The sequence below is a fragment of the Furipterus horrens genome, unplaced genomic scaffold (genome assembly GCF_987537825.1).
Source record: "Furipterus horrens unplaced genomic scaffold, mFurHor1.1.pri manual_scaffold_9, whole genome shotgun sequence".
NCBI classification, from domain to species: domain Eukaryota; kingdom Metazoa; phylum Chordata; class Mammalia; order Chiroptera; family Furipteridae; genus Furipterus; species Furipterus horrens.
In genome coordinates this window covers 24,425,684-24,439,586 of record NW_028327179.1, presented here as the reverse complement: position 1 = coordinate 24,439,586, position 13,903 = coordinate 24,425,684, and the positions used below count along the sequence as shown (strand labels likewise).

Sequence of the window (13,903 nt, the reverse complement as noted above, 5' to 3'; positions counted from 1 at the left end):
CTTACACTAGTATAGATTTAAGTGGGGGGGTGGGGTGAGGGGATAATGCATTATGGGAAGATAAAGCAGCATTATCCTGAGCCTGTAGACATAAACAGAACAAGGGACAAAGTTAAAACTCTCTGAACAAAGTGGATATTTATTAAGGGAGCTGTAGAAAAAATATTATTTGGGAGTAAGTTTAGATTATTGTTAAGATATTGTTAGACTAAAGAGTAGACCATAAATTCAGAAGTAGAAGTAGAGAATTAATGCTATAAAGTCCTTGTGCAGAAAGGTGGCAGTGGCCCAAAGATAGCAATAATTAGGAAGAGTAACCTGTCAGTTCTACATAAAATAAATTCCAAATGGGAGGAAGAGAAGCTTGAAGGATACTTAAGATGTACAAATAACATTCCCATGCCTGTCAAGAATCTAATTGCCTTTAGTTTGATACATCTAAATTTTAATATTTGTTTGAGCTCCTTTGCCAACATAAATGATGGGATTTTATTACTTAGAGGGGAAAAAAAGCACTAGGTATTCACAACTGTACAGAGACTAGAGTAGGGGATGTGTTAGCTTAAACTGATTTCTTTTTCTTCTCTTCTTTTTCTTCCACACATTCCATCTTCCATCCTCACTGTCTCTCTTTTTAACAAGCATTTACTGTACAGAGTTTTTTTCTGACCAAAAACCGAGTTTTACTTCTGGTTTTGTGGGGCAGCTAAGAGAAGAGTTACATAATAGATAACACAACAAATCTTTAAAATTTGTTCCCTCTAACCCCTGACCCTTTTCCTCTTTCTTTGAAACCCTTCAGATTCTCTTCCCTCTTCCTGTCACCTCAATCTTCCTTCTGATCTCTTTTTCAGTGTCTCTGTCCCTTTCTTGTTTGAAGAAATTTATGAATTTGTATCTTTAACCATCAACCCTACCGTAAAACAGATAATAGACATGTTCTTGAAAAGACCCGAGGTAAGAGGAGGGTATAAATAACTAGTGTTAATTTAACACATCTAGTTGATAATTATGTGGGGGGAGCTACATTTTTAAATATGTAGAGTGTAACACCTATTTAAATATGTTATAAAAACACAAATATAATAAAGTGTAAATGCAAAGTATTTTCCAAGGGTATTTCTTTCTTTCTTTCTTTTCTTTTCTTTTTCTTTCTTTCTTGTTTTATTTTATTTTTTTACCACCCTGAACACACCCAATCTTATCTGTACAGAATTTTTAACGTGTATTCAACAAGATGCTGGATATTATGGGGATACACAAAAAGAGATCTACCGAGCCCCGAGCCCCAGCCCGGCCGCCGCCGCCAGCGCCGCTCAGAGCGCGCGCAGCCATGGCCGGAGCCCGGACCCTGCTCCCGCTCCTGCTCGGGCAGCTCCTGGCCGTGGCGCTGGTGACCGAGGCGCAGAAAATGGGGCCTCGAGGCCCCCCTGGCCCCCCAGGGCCCCCTGGGAAGCCGGGCAAGGACGGCATCGATGGAGAAGCTGGTCCTCCGGGTCTGCCTGGGCCCCCGGGACTGAAAGGGGCTTCGGGGAAGCCAGGGAAGCCAGGAGAGGCCGGGCTGCCAGGGCTGCCCGGCGTGGACGGCCTGACCGGGAGAGAAGGACCGCCTGGACTCAAGGGCACTCCCGGAGAACGGGGAAGTCTGGGCCCCCCGGGGCCACCTGGGCTTGGGGGCAAAGGACTCCCCGGACCCCCCGGAGAAGCAGGGGTCAGTGGGCTCCCAGGCGGACTCGGCCTCCGGGGTCCCCCGGGACCCTCTGGACTCCCGGGCCTGCCTGGCCCTCCCGGACCTCCTGGACCCCCTGGTCACCCAGGAGTCCTTCCCGAAGGCGCGGCTGACCTTCAGTGCCCGGCCGTCTGTCCGCCAGGGCCCCCCGGCCCCCCAGGAATGCCGGGCTTCAAGGGACCCACTGGCTACAAAGGGGAGCAAGGAGAGGTCGGCAAGGACGGCGAGAAGGGTGACCCCGGCCCGCCTGGGCCCCCCGGTCTCCCCGGCACCGTGGGGCTGCAGGGCCCGCGGGGGCTGCGAGGACTGCCAGGGCCGCTTGGGCCTCCCGGGGATCGGGGTCCCATTGGCTTCCGAGGACCCCTCGGGATCCCAGGAGCCCCCGGGAAAGCGGGTGACAGAGGCGAGGGGGGCCCAGACGGGTTCCGGGGCCCCAAGGGCGACCTGGGCAAACCGGGTCCCAAAGGAGCCCCCGGAGTGGCCGGGCCACTTGGGGAGCCGGGCATGCCGGGCAAGGACGGCCGGGACGGCTTGCTAGGACTGGATGGTGAGAAGGGAGAGGCGGGTCGCACTGGCGCCCCAGGAGAGAAGGGTCCCAACGGGCTGCCGGGCCTGCCTGGACGAGCAGGGTCCAAGGGTGAGAAAGGAGAGCTGGGCAAAGCTGGAGAGCTGGGTGAGGCCGGCCCCTTGGGAGAGCCCGGGGTCCCAGGGGACATGGGCGTGCCGGGCGAGCGCGGCGAGGCGGGCCACAGAGGCTCAGCGGGGGCGCTCGGTCCGCAAGGCCCTCCTGGGGCCCCTGGTATCCGAGGCTTCCAGGGCCCGAAGGGCAGCATCGGGGACACTGGCCTGCCAGGCCCCCAGGGCCTCCGAGGCGGCGGGGGCGACCGGGGCCCGGAAGGAGCCACGGGTCCCAAGGGAGACCAGGGCATCGCCGGTTCCGATGGTCTTCCCGGGGACAAAGGCGAGCCGGGACCCCGCGGCCCCGTTGGACCCAAAGGAGAGCCTGGCAGTCGAGAGGAACTGGGCCCGAGAGGCATCCAGGGTCCCAACGGCACCAGCGGCGTGGAGCGTGTGCCAGCCCCACCCCCCCCACCCCCCCCCCCGGGCCTGTGGGCTTACAGGGCGTGCAGGGCGTGCCTGGCATCACCGGAAAACCCGGGGTCCCGGGAAAAGAAGCCAGTGAGCAGCACATCAGGGAGCTGTGTGGGGGCATGATCAGTGAACAAATCGCGCAGTTGGCTGCTCACCTGCGGAAGCCGTTAGCGCCGGGAGCCATCGGGCGGCCTGGCCCTGCTGGCCCCCCACGGGCGCCCCGGGCCCCCTGGTTCCATCGGTCACCCTGGCGCTCGGGGGCCCCCTGGCTTCCGCGGCCCCACCGGTGAGCTGGGAGAGCCCGGACCCAGAGGAAACCCGGGGGACAGAGGAGACAAGGGCGCGGTCGGTGTGGGTCTGGACGGGCCTGATGGAGACCAGGGCCTGCAAGGACCGCAAGGCGTGCCTGGCGTTGGCAAAGATGGCCAAGACGGGGCCCACGGCGAGCCCGGGCCGCCCGGAGACGCGGGCCTTCCCGGAGCTGTTGGCGCGCAGGGGACCCCCGGCATCTGTGACACCGCGGCCTGCCAAGGAGCAGTGATGGGCGGGGGCGGGGAGAAGTCGGGTCCCAGAAGCTCCTAAGACACAACCCAGGCAGCAAGTGACGCTGGCTGAAGTGCTGGGCTCTGCAGCGCCCGTTGCTAAGGCCACGCCACGTCCACAGCCTTGCTGGCCTGCCCCCTCCCCCTGCGTCCTCAGTGGCAGCACCTGGTCACCTGTCCCCGCGCGTCCTCCACCAGCTGCTGAGAAGGTGGTCTCCTCGTGGGTTCCCAGCGGCCCATCTGGCAGTGACCGCGAACCTCGGAAATGGGCGCCGCGCGGTAACACCGGGCCGGCCAGGGGCCACACACAACTGGTACACGTCCCCGAGAGAAAACTGCAACCTGTTTACATGGCGTTCGTGTAAAAAGCAGTGATAACCCCAACAAAATGATCGATGAAGCCCTCAGATTCGTGACTGCCCACAGGGCCCAGCGCCCCCCGCACCAAGGTCTAGTCTGGCCCCCGGTTTCTGTACAAACTTGAAACTGTCTGAGCAACAGTATTTATTGACGGTGACTTTGCATTGCACTAAACCTGTTGGTGTTCTCTGTTGTAATAAATAAAGCCACTCGTTTGAAAAAAAAAAAAAAAAGAGATCTACAGTATGTTCAGGAATCTCGAAGGGGAAGTGATCAGTATGGGCAGGAAAAGTTGGAGAAGGATCCACTAATGTGTGACTGACCACATATCTGCTCTGACTCAGGTGCCTTTCACTTTGAGGGCAGTGGTATCTGTCTCCTCCCCCTTTGAATTTAATACCCTCAGGTCATTTTCCAGGCTGCAGAAAAGAGAAAGTCATGAAGTCACATTAACTTTTGTCCCATCTCACTCTCACTTAAATTTATTTCTCATACACAAGCCAGAGGTGTCTTTTTGTCTTCAAGATATGTTTTAATTTGCAACTACATCCTGTGGTCAGTAACACATAAGTGTATTCTTTAAAAACAAAGCCAAAAACTTTACAGGTAAAGCTGAAGTCCCATTTGATCATTAACTTCAGGAGTTTTATATGTAGCAGATTATGGGCACATTCACACTCATAAAACATTCATCATAGTGGTTTGCCTAGCATGTATGTCTTATATAAAGGAAATCTAACACTGCACATTATTTTTCAGCTTGATTTTTTTCACTCAATGTTTTGTTTTAGAAGATCTCTTGATATTGAGATGTATAAGTATGGTTCATTCATATTACTGGCTTTTTAATATTCCATGTGAATATACTGCATTTTATTAATCTAATCTATTTATGAATGCTAATGGCCTTCAAATTTTACTATTATTAAAATATTTTAGTAAGCAATTACTCATCAAAATATGCTTTATTGAGTATTTCCCAAGTGCAAGGCATTGCTCTTCTTTTTTTTTAACTTTATTTATTTATTTTTAGAGAGAGGGGCTGGGAGAGAGAGAGGAAGAGAAACATTGATTCATTGCCTCATATACCCTGAAAAATGAATCCCCAGTTGAGGCCAAACCTGCAACCCAGGCATGTATGTGTCTTGACTGGGAATCAATCCTGAGACCTTTTGCTTGGCAGGATTATGTCCGACTCACTGAGCCACACCTGTCAGGGTTGCAAGACATTGTTCTGAATGCTTAGAATATGTCAGTGAATGAAACAGACAGAAATCTCTACTTTAATGTTGTTTGCATTATAACAAGTTTGACAATAAATAATAAACAATTAAAAATAGAAGAGAATATAAGTTATGAAACAAAGAAAATCAGTATAATGTAAACAGGATAAAAGCACTAAAGTGAGAGTTTGAGTTTCTGTATTAAATAGAGTGGTCAAGGTAGGACTCTTTGAGAATATTATATTTGAAAAAAATATTGTCGGCAATAAGGAATTAGCCAAGAAGCTATTTTGGAGTAAATGGTTATAGGAAGGGAATACAAAGACCTTAAAGCAATAGAATTTCCCATGTGTTTCAAGAACATCAAGAAGGGCAAGGTGATTGAAATGGAGAAATGGAAGGAGAAAGTAGTAGAAGAAGAGGTGGAGGGAAGGGTGAAGGACACAGTGTGTATGTGACCACATAGGCCATTATAAAGATTTTGCCATTTACTCTGAATGAAATGGAAAGGTACTGAATGTTTTAAGCAGCAAGTACTTAGAGTATTATACTAGCTACCACTTATGGAATAGATCGTAGGAAGGCAAAAGCAGAAGAGCTTAGGAGGGTTCTTTTTTTTTTTTTTTTTTTTTTTACATACTGACTCATTTTTATTGTTTTTCTATTATAGTTGTCCCATTATTTCCCCCATTGCTCCCCTCTACCCTGCCTACCTCGCTTCCCACATTCAATCTTCATTCTGTTGTCCATGTCCATGGGTCATTCATATTAGTTCCTTGACTAGACCCTTCCCCTACATTCCCCCTTTTCTCCCTCCCCGCTCCCTCCTGGTCGCTGTCAGTCTGTTCCTTGTTTAAATGCCTCTGGTTCTATCTTGCTCATTTGCTTGCATTGTTCATTAGTTTACTGTAATAGGTGATATCATATGGTATTTGTCTTTCACTGTTTGGCTTATTTCACTAAGTATAATACTCTCCAGTTCCATCCATGTTGTCGCAAAAGGTAGGAGTTCCCTCTTTCTTTCTGCTACACAGTATTTCATTGTATAAATGTACCACAGTTTTTGGGTTTTTTTTTTTTTATCCACTCATTTACTTAGGAGGGTTTTGAAGTAATTCAGGCAATAGTTAATGGTATCCTGGACCAGGAAAATAGAAGTGCAGGTGTGAAGTATGTGCGAGTCTGGATATATTCTTAAAGTAGTACCAAAAGGATTTGCTAATTGATTAGTTGAGGCATAAAAAAAGGGACGAGTTAATGATGACTTTAAGAACTTGGGGCTAAATAACTGAAAGTTGTCATTTACTGGAATAAAGAAGGCTGAAAGAGGAGCAGGTTTGGAGCATCTGCTCATTTGGAAACCAGAATCCGAGATGAGAATTAAATTGCTGACTTGGGAAGTGCAAGACCAAGGCCGTGAGGATAAGAAGGAGAAAGCAAGTGAGGTAAAGCCAGATGAAAATCAAACTAAGTAATAGCTTACTAAAAGGGCTGCATCATTCAGAGCCAGGAAGAGATGCAGTAGGTAGTAAACACATGTGTTTATTCAGAAGTTTAGACTTCTAAGAAAGGTTTTCAAAGAAAAACTGCACTTCAGAATAGTTCAGAAGAAAGACAAAATTTACCTGGTCGGTTTCCTCCCATCTCTCGTTTTCCATTAGTCAAGGGAATACAATCGCAATGCTTTTCTGGATGCTATTAGGTAGTTCCTTGTTGGTCAATGAGCAAAAGAGATTCCACACCTCATTCTTTTCATTGCAGTTCAGAAGTAGATGGGGCTTGGTTTGTGGCACACGAGGGTGGAGAAGCCTTCCAGTGAGCTCAGGAAACTTGGCAAGGGCGCTGGCAAAGACAGCAGCAGTGTGGCCCCTAAGTTAGAAAGCATCTCTAAAGAAAAAGGTGGTCAAAGGAATTTGAAGAGGCACAGAAGGCTTTTGTCTAATAAAACAGTAGTTGATGAGCAGGCCACTGGATGTGTGAGGTTGTAGTTTAGGAGAGTGAGCTGGTCTATCTTGAAGTCATCTGCCTACAGATGCCATTTAAAGCCACACATTTTACATAACTAAGAAAATGAATGTAGTTGGAGAAGCTCAAAGTCTGAGCTTGGGGATACTCTGAACTGACAGGGCCAGAAAAGTGAGAAAACAACAATGGAGAATGAGGAATGAGCAAGTTATATGAAGGGAGAACAACCTAGAAGTGTTTAGAAACGGAAATACTAAGTTACAGAGTCTGCACCATTCATACTTTAATAGACATTCTCAGATTGCCCTGAAAACTGGCTGCCCCGATGTAGATAATATCACTCTATGAGAGTTTGTTTCCAGAAACGTAACCAACATTGAAATTAATTTCAATTGTTTTCCTAATTTGACAAAAGAAAAGAATGGTATCTTACTGTTCTTCCAAATTTCACTTGCTTATTTAGTGCAATTGGATAATTTAAAAATAAATTTTCAAGTCGACTGAGTTTCATTTTTTGAAGAATTATCTGTTTTTCTCCAGTTTTTGTATAGTTGTCTGTACTTTTCTTGTTGCCTTGTTAATGTTCTTTATGTTGTATACTCCCTTGTTTTGTGTTATCGATATATAATATTTTATTTGTATTTATATATGTTTTTCTCCCAATTTCTCTCCTTCTTGTTAACTTCGTTTATGCTCTCTTTTGTCAAATGAGTATTAGTCTTTTTGAAATAGTCACACCATTTGGTAATGTTTTCTTTTACCAAATTTACCTTTCAAAATGAGTCTATTAAAAAGACTTCCTTACCTTAATATTCTAGAGACAGTTTTCTTTATTAAAAAATGATATTTCTGTTTTACTTAGGTCTCTTCTCCAACTGAAATTTGTGTTTGAGGTAATGAATAGCAAAAATGCTTACACATATATTCTATTTATATTATATATATTTGGCCATGTGGAGAGACAGACATATTAAATAGTTAATCGTTCCAATCACTGATTTGTTATATAACTTCCAGAATACATCGAATTCCCACTTATGCATGATCTCCTTCAGAATTTTCTATGGTTTGTCTTTACTACCTTCAAGCTCTCTGATATCTTCTGTGTTGAGGGTTCCCAAGACCACCTTCAGGTTTGATGATTTGCTAGAAGGACTCAGAGAACTGAAAAAACCTGCTATACTCATGGTTATGGTTTATTACACTGAAAGGATAAGGCAAAAGGCGCAAAGGGCAGAGTCAAGGAGAAATAGGCACTAGCTTCCAGTTGTTCTTTCCCCTGGAGTCATTGATTGGACTTACTTTCTCACCAACCTATGGCAAAATGTATGAAGTATTGCCAAAGAGTGATCTCACCTGTGCTTGGTTTTGAGGCTTTTATTGGGGGTCAGTCAAGTAGGCATAGCTGATTGCCCATGGGGCTGAATTTATACTTACTTAGTTTCCAGCAATTCCAGAGGTCAAACTAATACAATTTGGCCCTGGTTCTCCACCATAAACCACACTGATGTGGCATGCCCCAAGACCTCATGTATGCAAGATGTTTTGAAAAGATGGATTTTTAAGGAACAGCCCTTTCATTTGAATGTGAAAGCTTTGCACACTCTAAGCCTGATGATTAATGCCTTACTGCACATTTTCAAACACATGTATTTTTTTCCCACTTTAAATTTTGTCCATGTCTTAGTCTTCCTTGGTGGCAAGGTTGGTTTGAAGCAAGTTAGCATGCAATTTTAATGCAGAACTCCCCCTTAGTATTTTGAAAATGGACAAAATTTATGGATGTGATGCATCTACTGAACCTGATAAAATAGTGATGAAAACTGATTTTTTTCACTTTATTGTGTTGTTTTATTCTCTGATAGCTTTCGAACTGTCTCTTTATCCTTAACATGTGGAAGCTACCCACAACATGTTCAACTGTGAAGTTTTATTTGTTCTTTTATTGTGTATTTGTTTTAATTTTGTTTGCATTAACTTTTACAGTATGCAAAATCATGCTATTATTACTTCAAATATTGGCTTAATTTTTTTCTATTACTTTATTATGAAATTCCATTTAAATAAAAACTTAAACTTTTGGATTTTTACTTTGTGCTTCTTCACTTCTCTTTGGTACTTTAGAGAGCCGACTCATTGTTCTTCATAGTTATATCCTATAAAGTGTCTGCAAGAATTGAATTTGCAAATATTAAGCAATTGTCCCCAAGAGGAATGCATACATTTTATATGTGAGAACTATTTTGTTTTTTAGCTAGGTTCATTTTGTTATTCAACCAGACTATGATTAGGTTTTTTTAATTGATTTCAATGAATTGGTTTTCCTATGATCACTAATTTCTTTTTCCACAACTATAAAATTTTGTTTTATAACTATTTACTTTTTTGTGTCATGGGTGTATTACTTTTATTTATTTCTTTGTAGGTAGTAACTATACTTATTTCAACTCCTTTTTGTTTCCATATTATCTCTATGTTATGGGTATAAATTCTTTGACTCATGAATGTGTTGCTTCCTCTTCTGGTGTTTCTCAGATGATGATGATTCTTAGTCATATGTTGATCCTATGTCCTCAGTTATGACAACTGCTGACACCATGGCCTTCAGTGTAACACCTTTTTGGTGACGTCATCAGTTTAGCTCTAGCAGTAGTGACAGCCTTTGTTCATTGCTTTTCTGATATAAGAACAATTTAATCCCATCTCTTCCTTTCAATATAACTATGTATTAATATTTATTTTTCTAAACTTGATACAATATTTGTTTTAAACTGATAAACTACAATATATTTTGAATACGAGCCAGAAATTTTGGTGTGTACGTTCAGTGTATTATTATCTCGAAACTAGGAGTGGCATGGTGGTGTTAGAACTTGATTGGGGAAATAGCCAAAGAAATAAAGTTTCTGACAGATACTGGACCATAAAAAAAAAAAAAGTGCAGGCATAACCAAACAGTATCCCAGGACAAGTGAATATATTCTCTGGATTCTGTCTCCTTCCTTTCTTCCATCTCTTGCCAGTGCCTTTTTTGGGGGGGCCAGATACAATCATAAGCCAGAGAGTGGGTGAGCCCAGGAATGCAATTCACTGAAGTATTTTAGAGCAGAGCCTAAAAGGAAAGTTAGCAGAGGAAAAGCACCACATCAAACTACTTTTAAGGACTAGTTTGCCAATATCCTGCCTTAATGCACACAATACAGTGTTTAATTGATTATGAACTTAGAACTTAGAGCCAAACTTCTTATGTTAGCCAAAATTAATGTGCTTATTAGTATAGTCTATACCTCCTAATTATGGTATTTTCTTAGCTAGTATTTTTTACTAACATAAATATCTTAATTCAGATATATATTTATATGTGAAGATATAAATTATACATATAACTATATATTTTATTAAAAAGTGCATTTTAATAAATTCTACATATGAACATACCACGATTTTATCTAAGAAGGTTTGTATATATAAAAGCCCACTAGTTAGCTGAACATCAAGAGATTGGGGCAGAGGATGCTCCTGCTCTGACCAAAATTATTTAATTTTCTTTTCTTATTAGGCTTCCTTAGAATATCATTTAAAAAAATTTTTTTTAAGATAAGTAAGCAAAGAAGTTAAGGCAAACATTTGCCATGCTCAATAAACAATGTTCTAATGTGCTAATTGATTCTAATCTCAACAGCCAACATTAGCTATGTTAATACACCATTAGACAGAAAAATAAAAGCATCATCAGGAATACAATCTATCAATTGAATACATGAATACATCATGGTTGAATACTAGCCGGTAGGTAGTAATTAGGTAGTAACTAAGGGTACCTCAGACAGATATTGGTTGATGTATATTTAGCAGATACTATGCAATTCTTTTTTTTCAACTCTATACTTAGTAGTATATTATCTTTATGTACTGTTATTACTAACTTTACCACAACTATTAGTATGATATTATATAAAATATACAGATATTGTATCAGGAACTGGGAATATGAGGATGAAAAATCATGCCCTCAAAGAGTCAGCATATAACCATGGAAAAGACTATGTAAATGAACAATTATATGCAAAAGAATAGGTGAAGCAAAGTTTGTGAATGAAGTAGATGCCACAGAAATAAGTCGCAGAGAATGTGATTAACTGTGTCTAAGAGCTTTATAGGTTATTTAAAGAGAAGTTGTGCTCTGAACTGCATTTTGTATTTGATTCAACAGCCTCCTTCAAGATGTGTATTTATACGAGTTTGGTGGACTGGGGCATACTCAGGCAAGGGGGATGTCCCCTTTGGTTGTGCATTTCTCTTAATGCAGCTCATCTACAAGTTATGGACTCTCATTTATACTCTGATCTCTCAATTTTAAAATTCTTTATAATAAGGTTTATAACTCCAAATCCAAATATTAGAATCAATCATGTAATGGCATTTATTGCCCTATCAACAACATCTTTTGATGATCTCTCATGTGCTAAGTGCCAGCTGTATGTACTAGTGGAAGAGACATCGATGACAGTACATTCTTCTTAAGAACATTGATAATCTAGTAAAAAGGCAGAAGATGCACAATATGATAAATATAACGGTGAGACTAATGCAACAAATAACAAAGAGATAATCATAATTAAATGTAACCATATATTACATAATAATATGGATGGTATAATTTATATTTGTGTAATGTTTAATCATTTATACATGTTTCCTCATATTAACTTGACTTAATGTTCACAAATAGTCTCTGGGTTTGATGACGGTGTTTCTATTTCATCAATGAAGCAAAATAGGTACAGAGAAGTAATAAATATATAGGAAATAAAAGAATGAGAAAATTTAGGGTCAGGGTTTGAAAGGGAAATAGGCTATAAGATGGATTAGACTAAATGCTGTTGAGAAGAGATAGGGAAAGGCAAGTCAGGTTAATGGAAAAGAAAAGATTATAGATAAGAATATGCAGAGTGTGTTAGTGAGCAGACCAGCTTGGCTAGAACATGTGTATGGAAGAGAAATATGTACAAGTGTATGAAATCTATAATATCAATGATTAGGAAAAAATGTGCAACAATAGAGAAATGATTGAATAAATTGTTTATTTATGATAAAATTCTAAGAAGTATTTTAAAATGAAGTAAATAGATAGCTGAAGTCAGAGTAATGATGAAAATAATTGAGTTTTATGTGACCATTTAAAATTAATTTATACATGTATATGGTATAAAAATCCAGGAAATATGAAGGATTTGTAGTAAAAAGTAATAATTTCTTTTTAGTACCCATTCCACCCCCCACCCCCCAGATGCAACATGATTATAGAAATAATTTCAATTCTGTCAAGAGAAAATTGCTGCCTCATCCAGGGTAAAGATGACCGACGTAAGCAATCTGCCATAAAGAGTGTGGCTGGACTCCACTAAGGGCATGACTATGTGCAGGGATTGGCATGGGTTTCTGTTGCTGGCAGATTGGGAATTCCACACTGGAAGTGGGTAGTTCAGAAGCTTTGGTGGAAAATTTGTACTTTTGTTACCCCTTCACCTAGGGTTATCCTATGGGAAGTTAATTTTCTCATGTATCCAAACTTGCACAGGCCTCAGAAAGACTGAGTGGATGCCTTTCACATGGTGGTGGCAGAAAAGCTCCAGGTCAGAAAAGAAGACATTCAGAGAGCTAGGAAGCAGTGTTGTCAGCTTACATCCGCAAGCAACTGGTGGCTGGAGCAATGGCCAGAGCAAAATGTTGAACTGAGAGGATATGAAGTAAGGCATACAAATCATCTGATCCCTTGACTCTTCAAGGCAATAGTCTTTGGGAATGCTATTTTGCTTTCAGTAAAATCAAAGAAGGCATGAGTATAGAAGATTATATAAAATATCAAGGCTAGGAATTAGTCTCTTTGTGTCTAGGAAGAAATAAGAAGAGAAACTTTCTACTTTTGAATGGAAAATATTTTATGCTCCTGAGTGGACACCTAGTGTACAAGTATTTTAAAGACCTTGATACAGATTACTGAATGGTTTTAAAACATTATCAAAGCACATTTTGTTAAGAGTATCTATTTCACTGTATCTTTGATAACATTGGAAATAACCATTTTTAGTCTCGCAGTTTAACAGTTGATAAATGGTATATTTTACATTTGTAATCCCTTGATTACTAGCATGGTTATATTTTGAAAATGTATATACATTTATTCTTCTCTTGATGGCAAGTTTAAATCCTTTTCCCATTTTTTAAATTGGACTTCTTTATATCTAAAAACTTGTTGTGTCTAAGACCTCTTTATATATTAAGAAAACTAACCTATTGTTCATTATATACATTGCAAGTAATTTCCCACTTTTTCATTTGCCTATAGTATTATGCTTTTAAATATTCAACCCTTTCCTATTTTTCCCGCTTTTTTGTAGTTTTTGTCAAAAACTGACATTTGAGTAATCTTTTTCAAATACACCTTTTTGGTTTTTACCAGACTTGTTGTTGAAAGCTAAACTAAATCTGCAAGTCACAGTTAGTTGTCACTTGTCTCTACTTATCTGTTATAATCTCCATTTGTTTAGCATCCCTTTTTTACAGTTAATGATAGAGATAGAAAGAGCTAAAAATTTACCCTGAAGAGCAAATGGATGATAACATTGCATTACTTATTATAACATATCTTTTCAGTGGCTCAAAACGATTTTATTTATCTCTCAACTTAGTAATGTGGAATATCCCAAGATTGTAAGTTTTTATTTTTCAAACTGTAGTTTGCAGACAGCATCGTCATCACTGAATCCATATCCGCGGAATCTCAGGCCCCCATACCAGAGACACGTAATTTAAGATCTACCTTTTAGGTCCTTTTAGGGTCCACACAAAGGTCCCTAGTAATGCATCTGTCCATTATTATTTGAATTATCATTTTAGATCCTGTTGTTTATTTTCAGGAAGACATAAAACTAACCAATTGATTTATCAGTTTCCTGGATTATGACACTTACAAAAATTAAAATTGTAGA

The 13,903-nt window shown here is 41.3% G+C and overlaps 1 protein-coding gene across 1 annotated transcript; it reads left to right on the top strand.

Annotated features, from left to right (window-relative positions):
* The first annotated feature begins 1,321 nt into the window (after positions 1–1,321).
* Positions 1,322–3,706, top strand: LOC150001436 (uncharacterized). The gene is given in 3 exon segments (XM_090287168.1): positions 1,322–2,824; positions 2,827–3,033; positions 3,035–3,706. Coding segments are annotated over 3 exon segments (2,067 nt in total). The 5' UTR covers positions 1,322–1,333; the 3' UTR covers positions 3,404–3,706.
* The last annotated feature ends 10,197 nt before the right edge of the window (positions 3,707–13,903 follow it).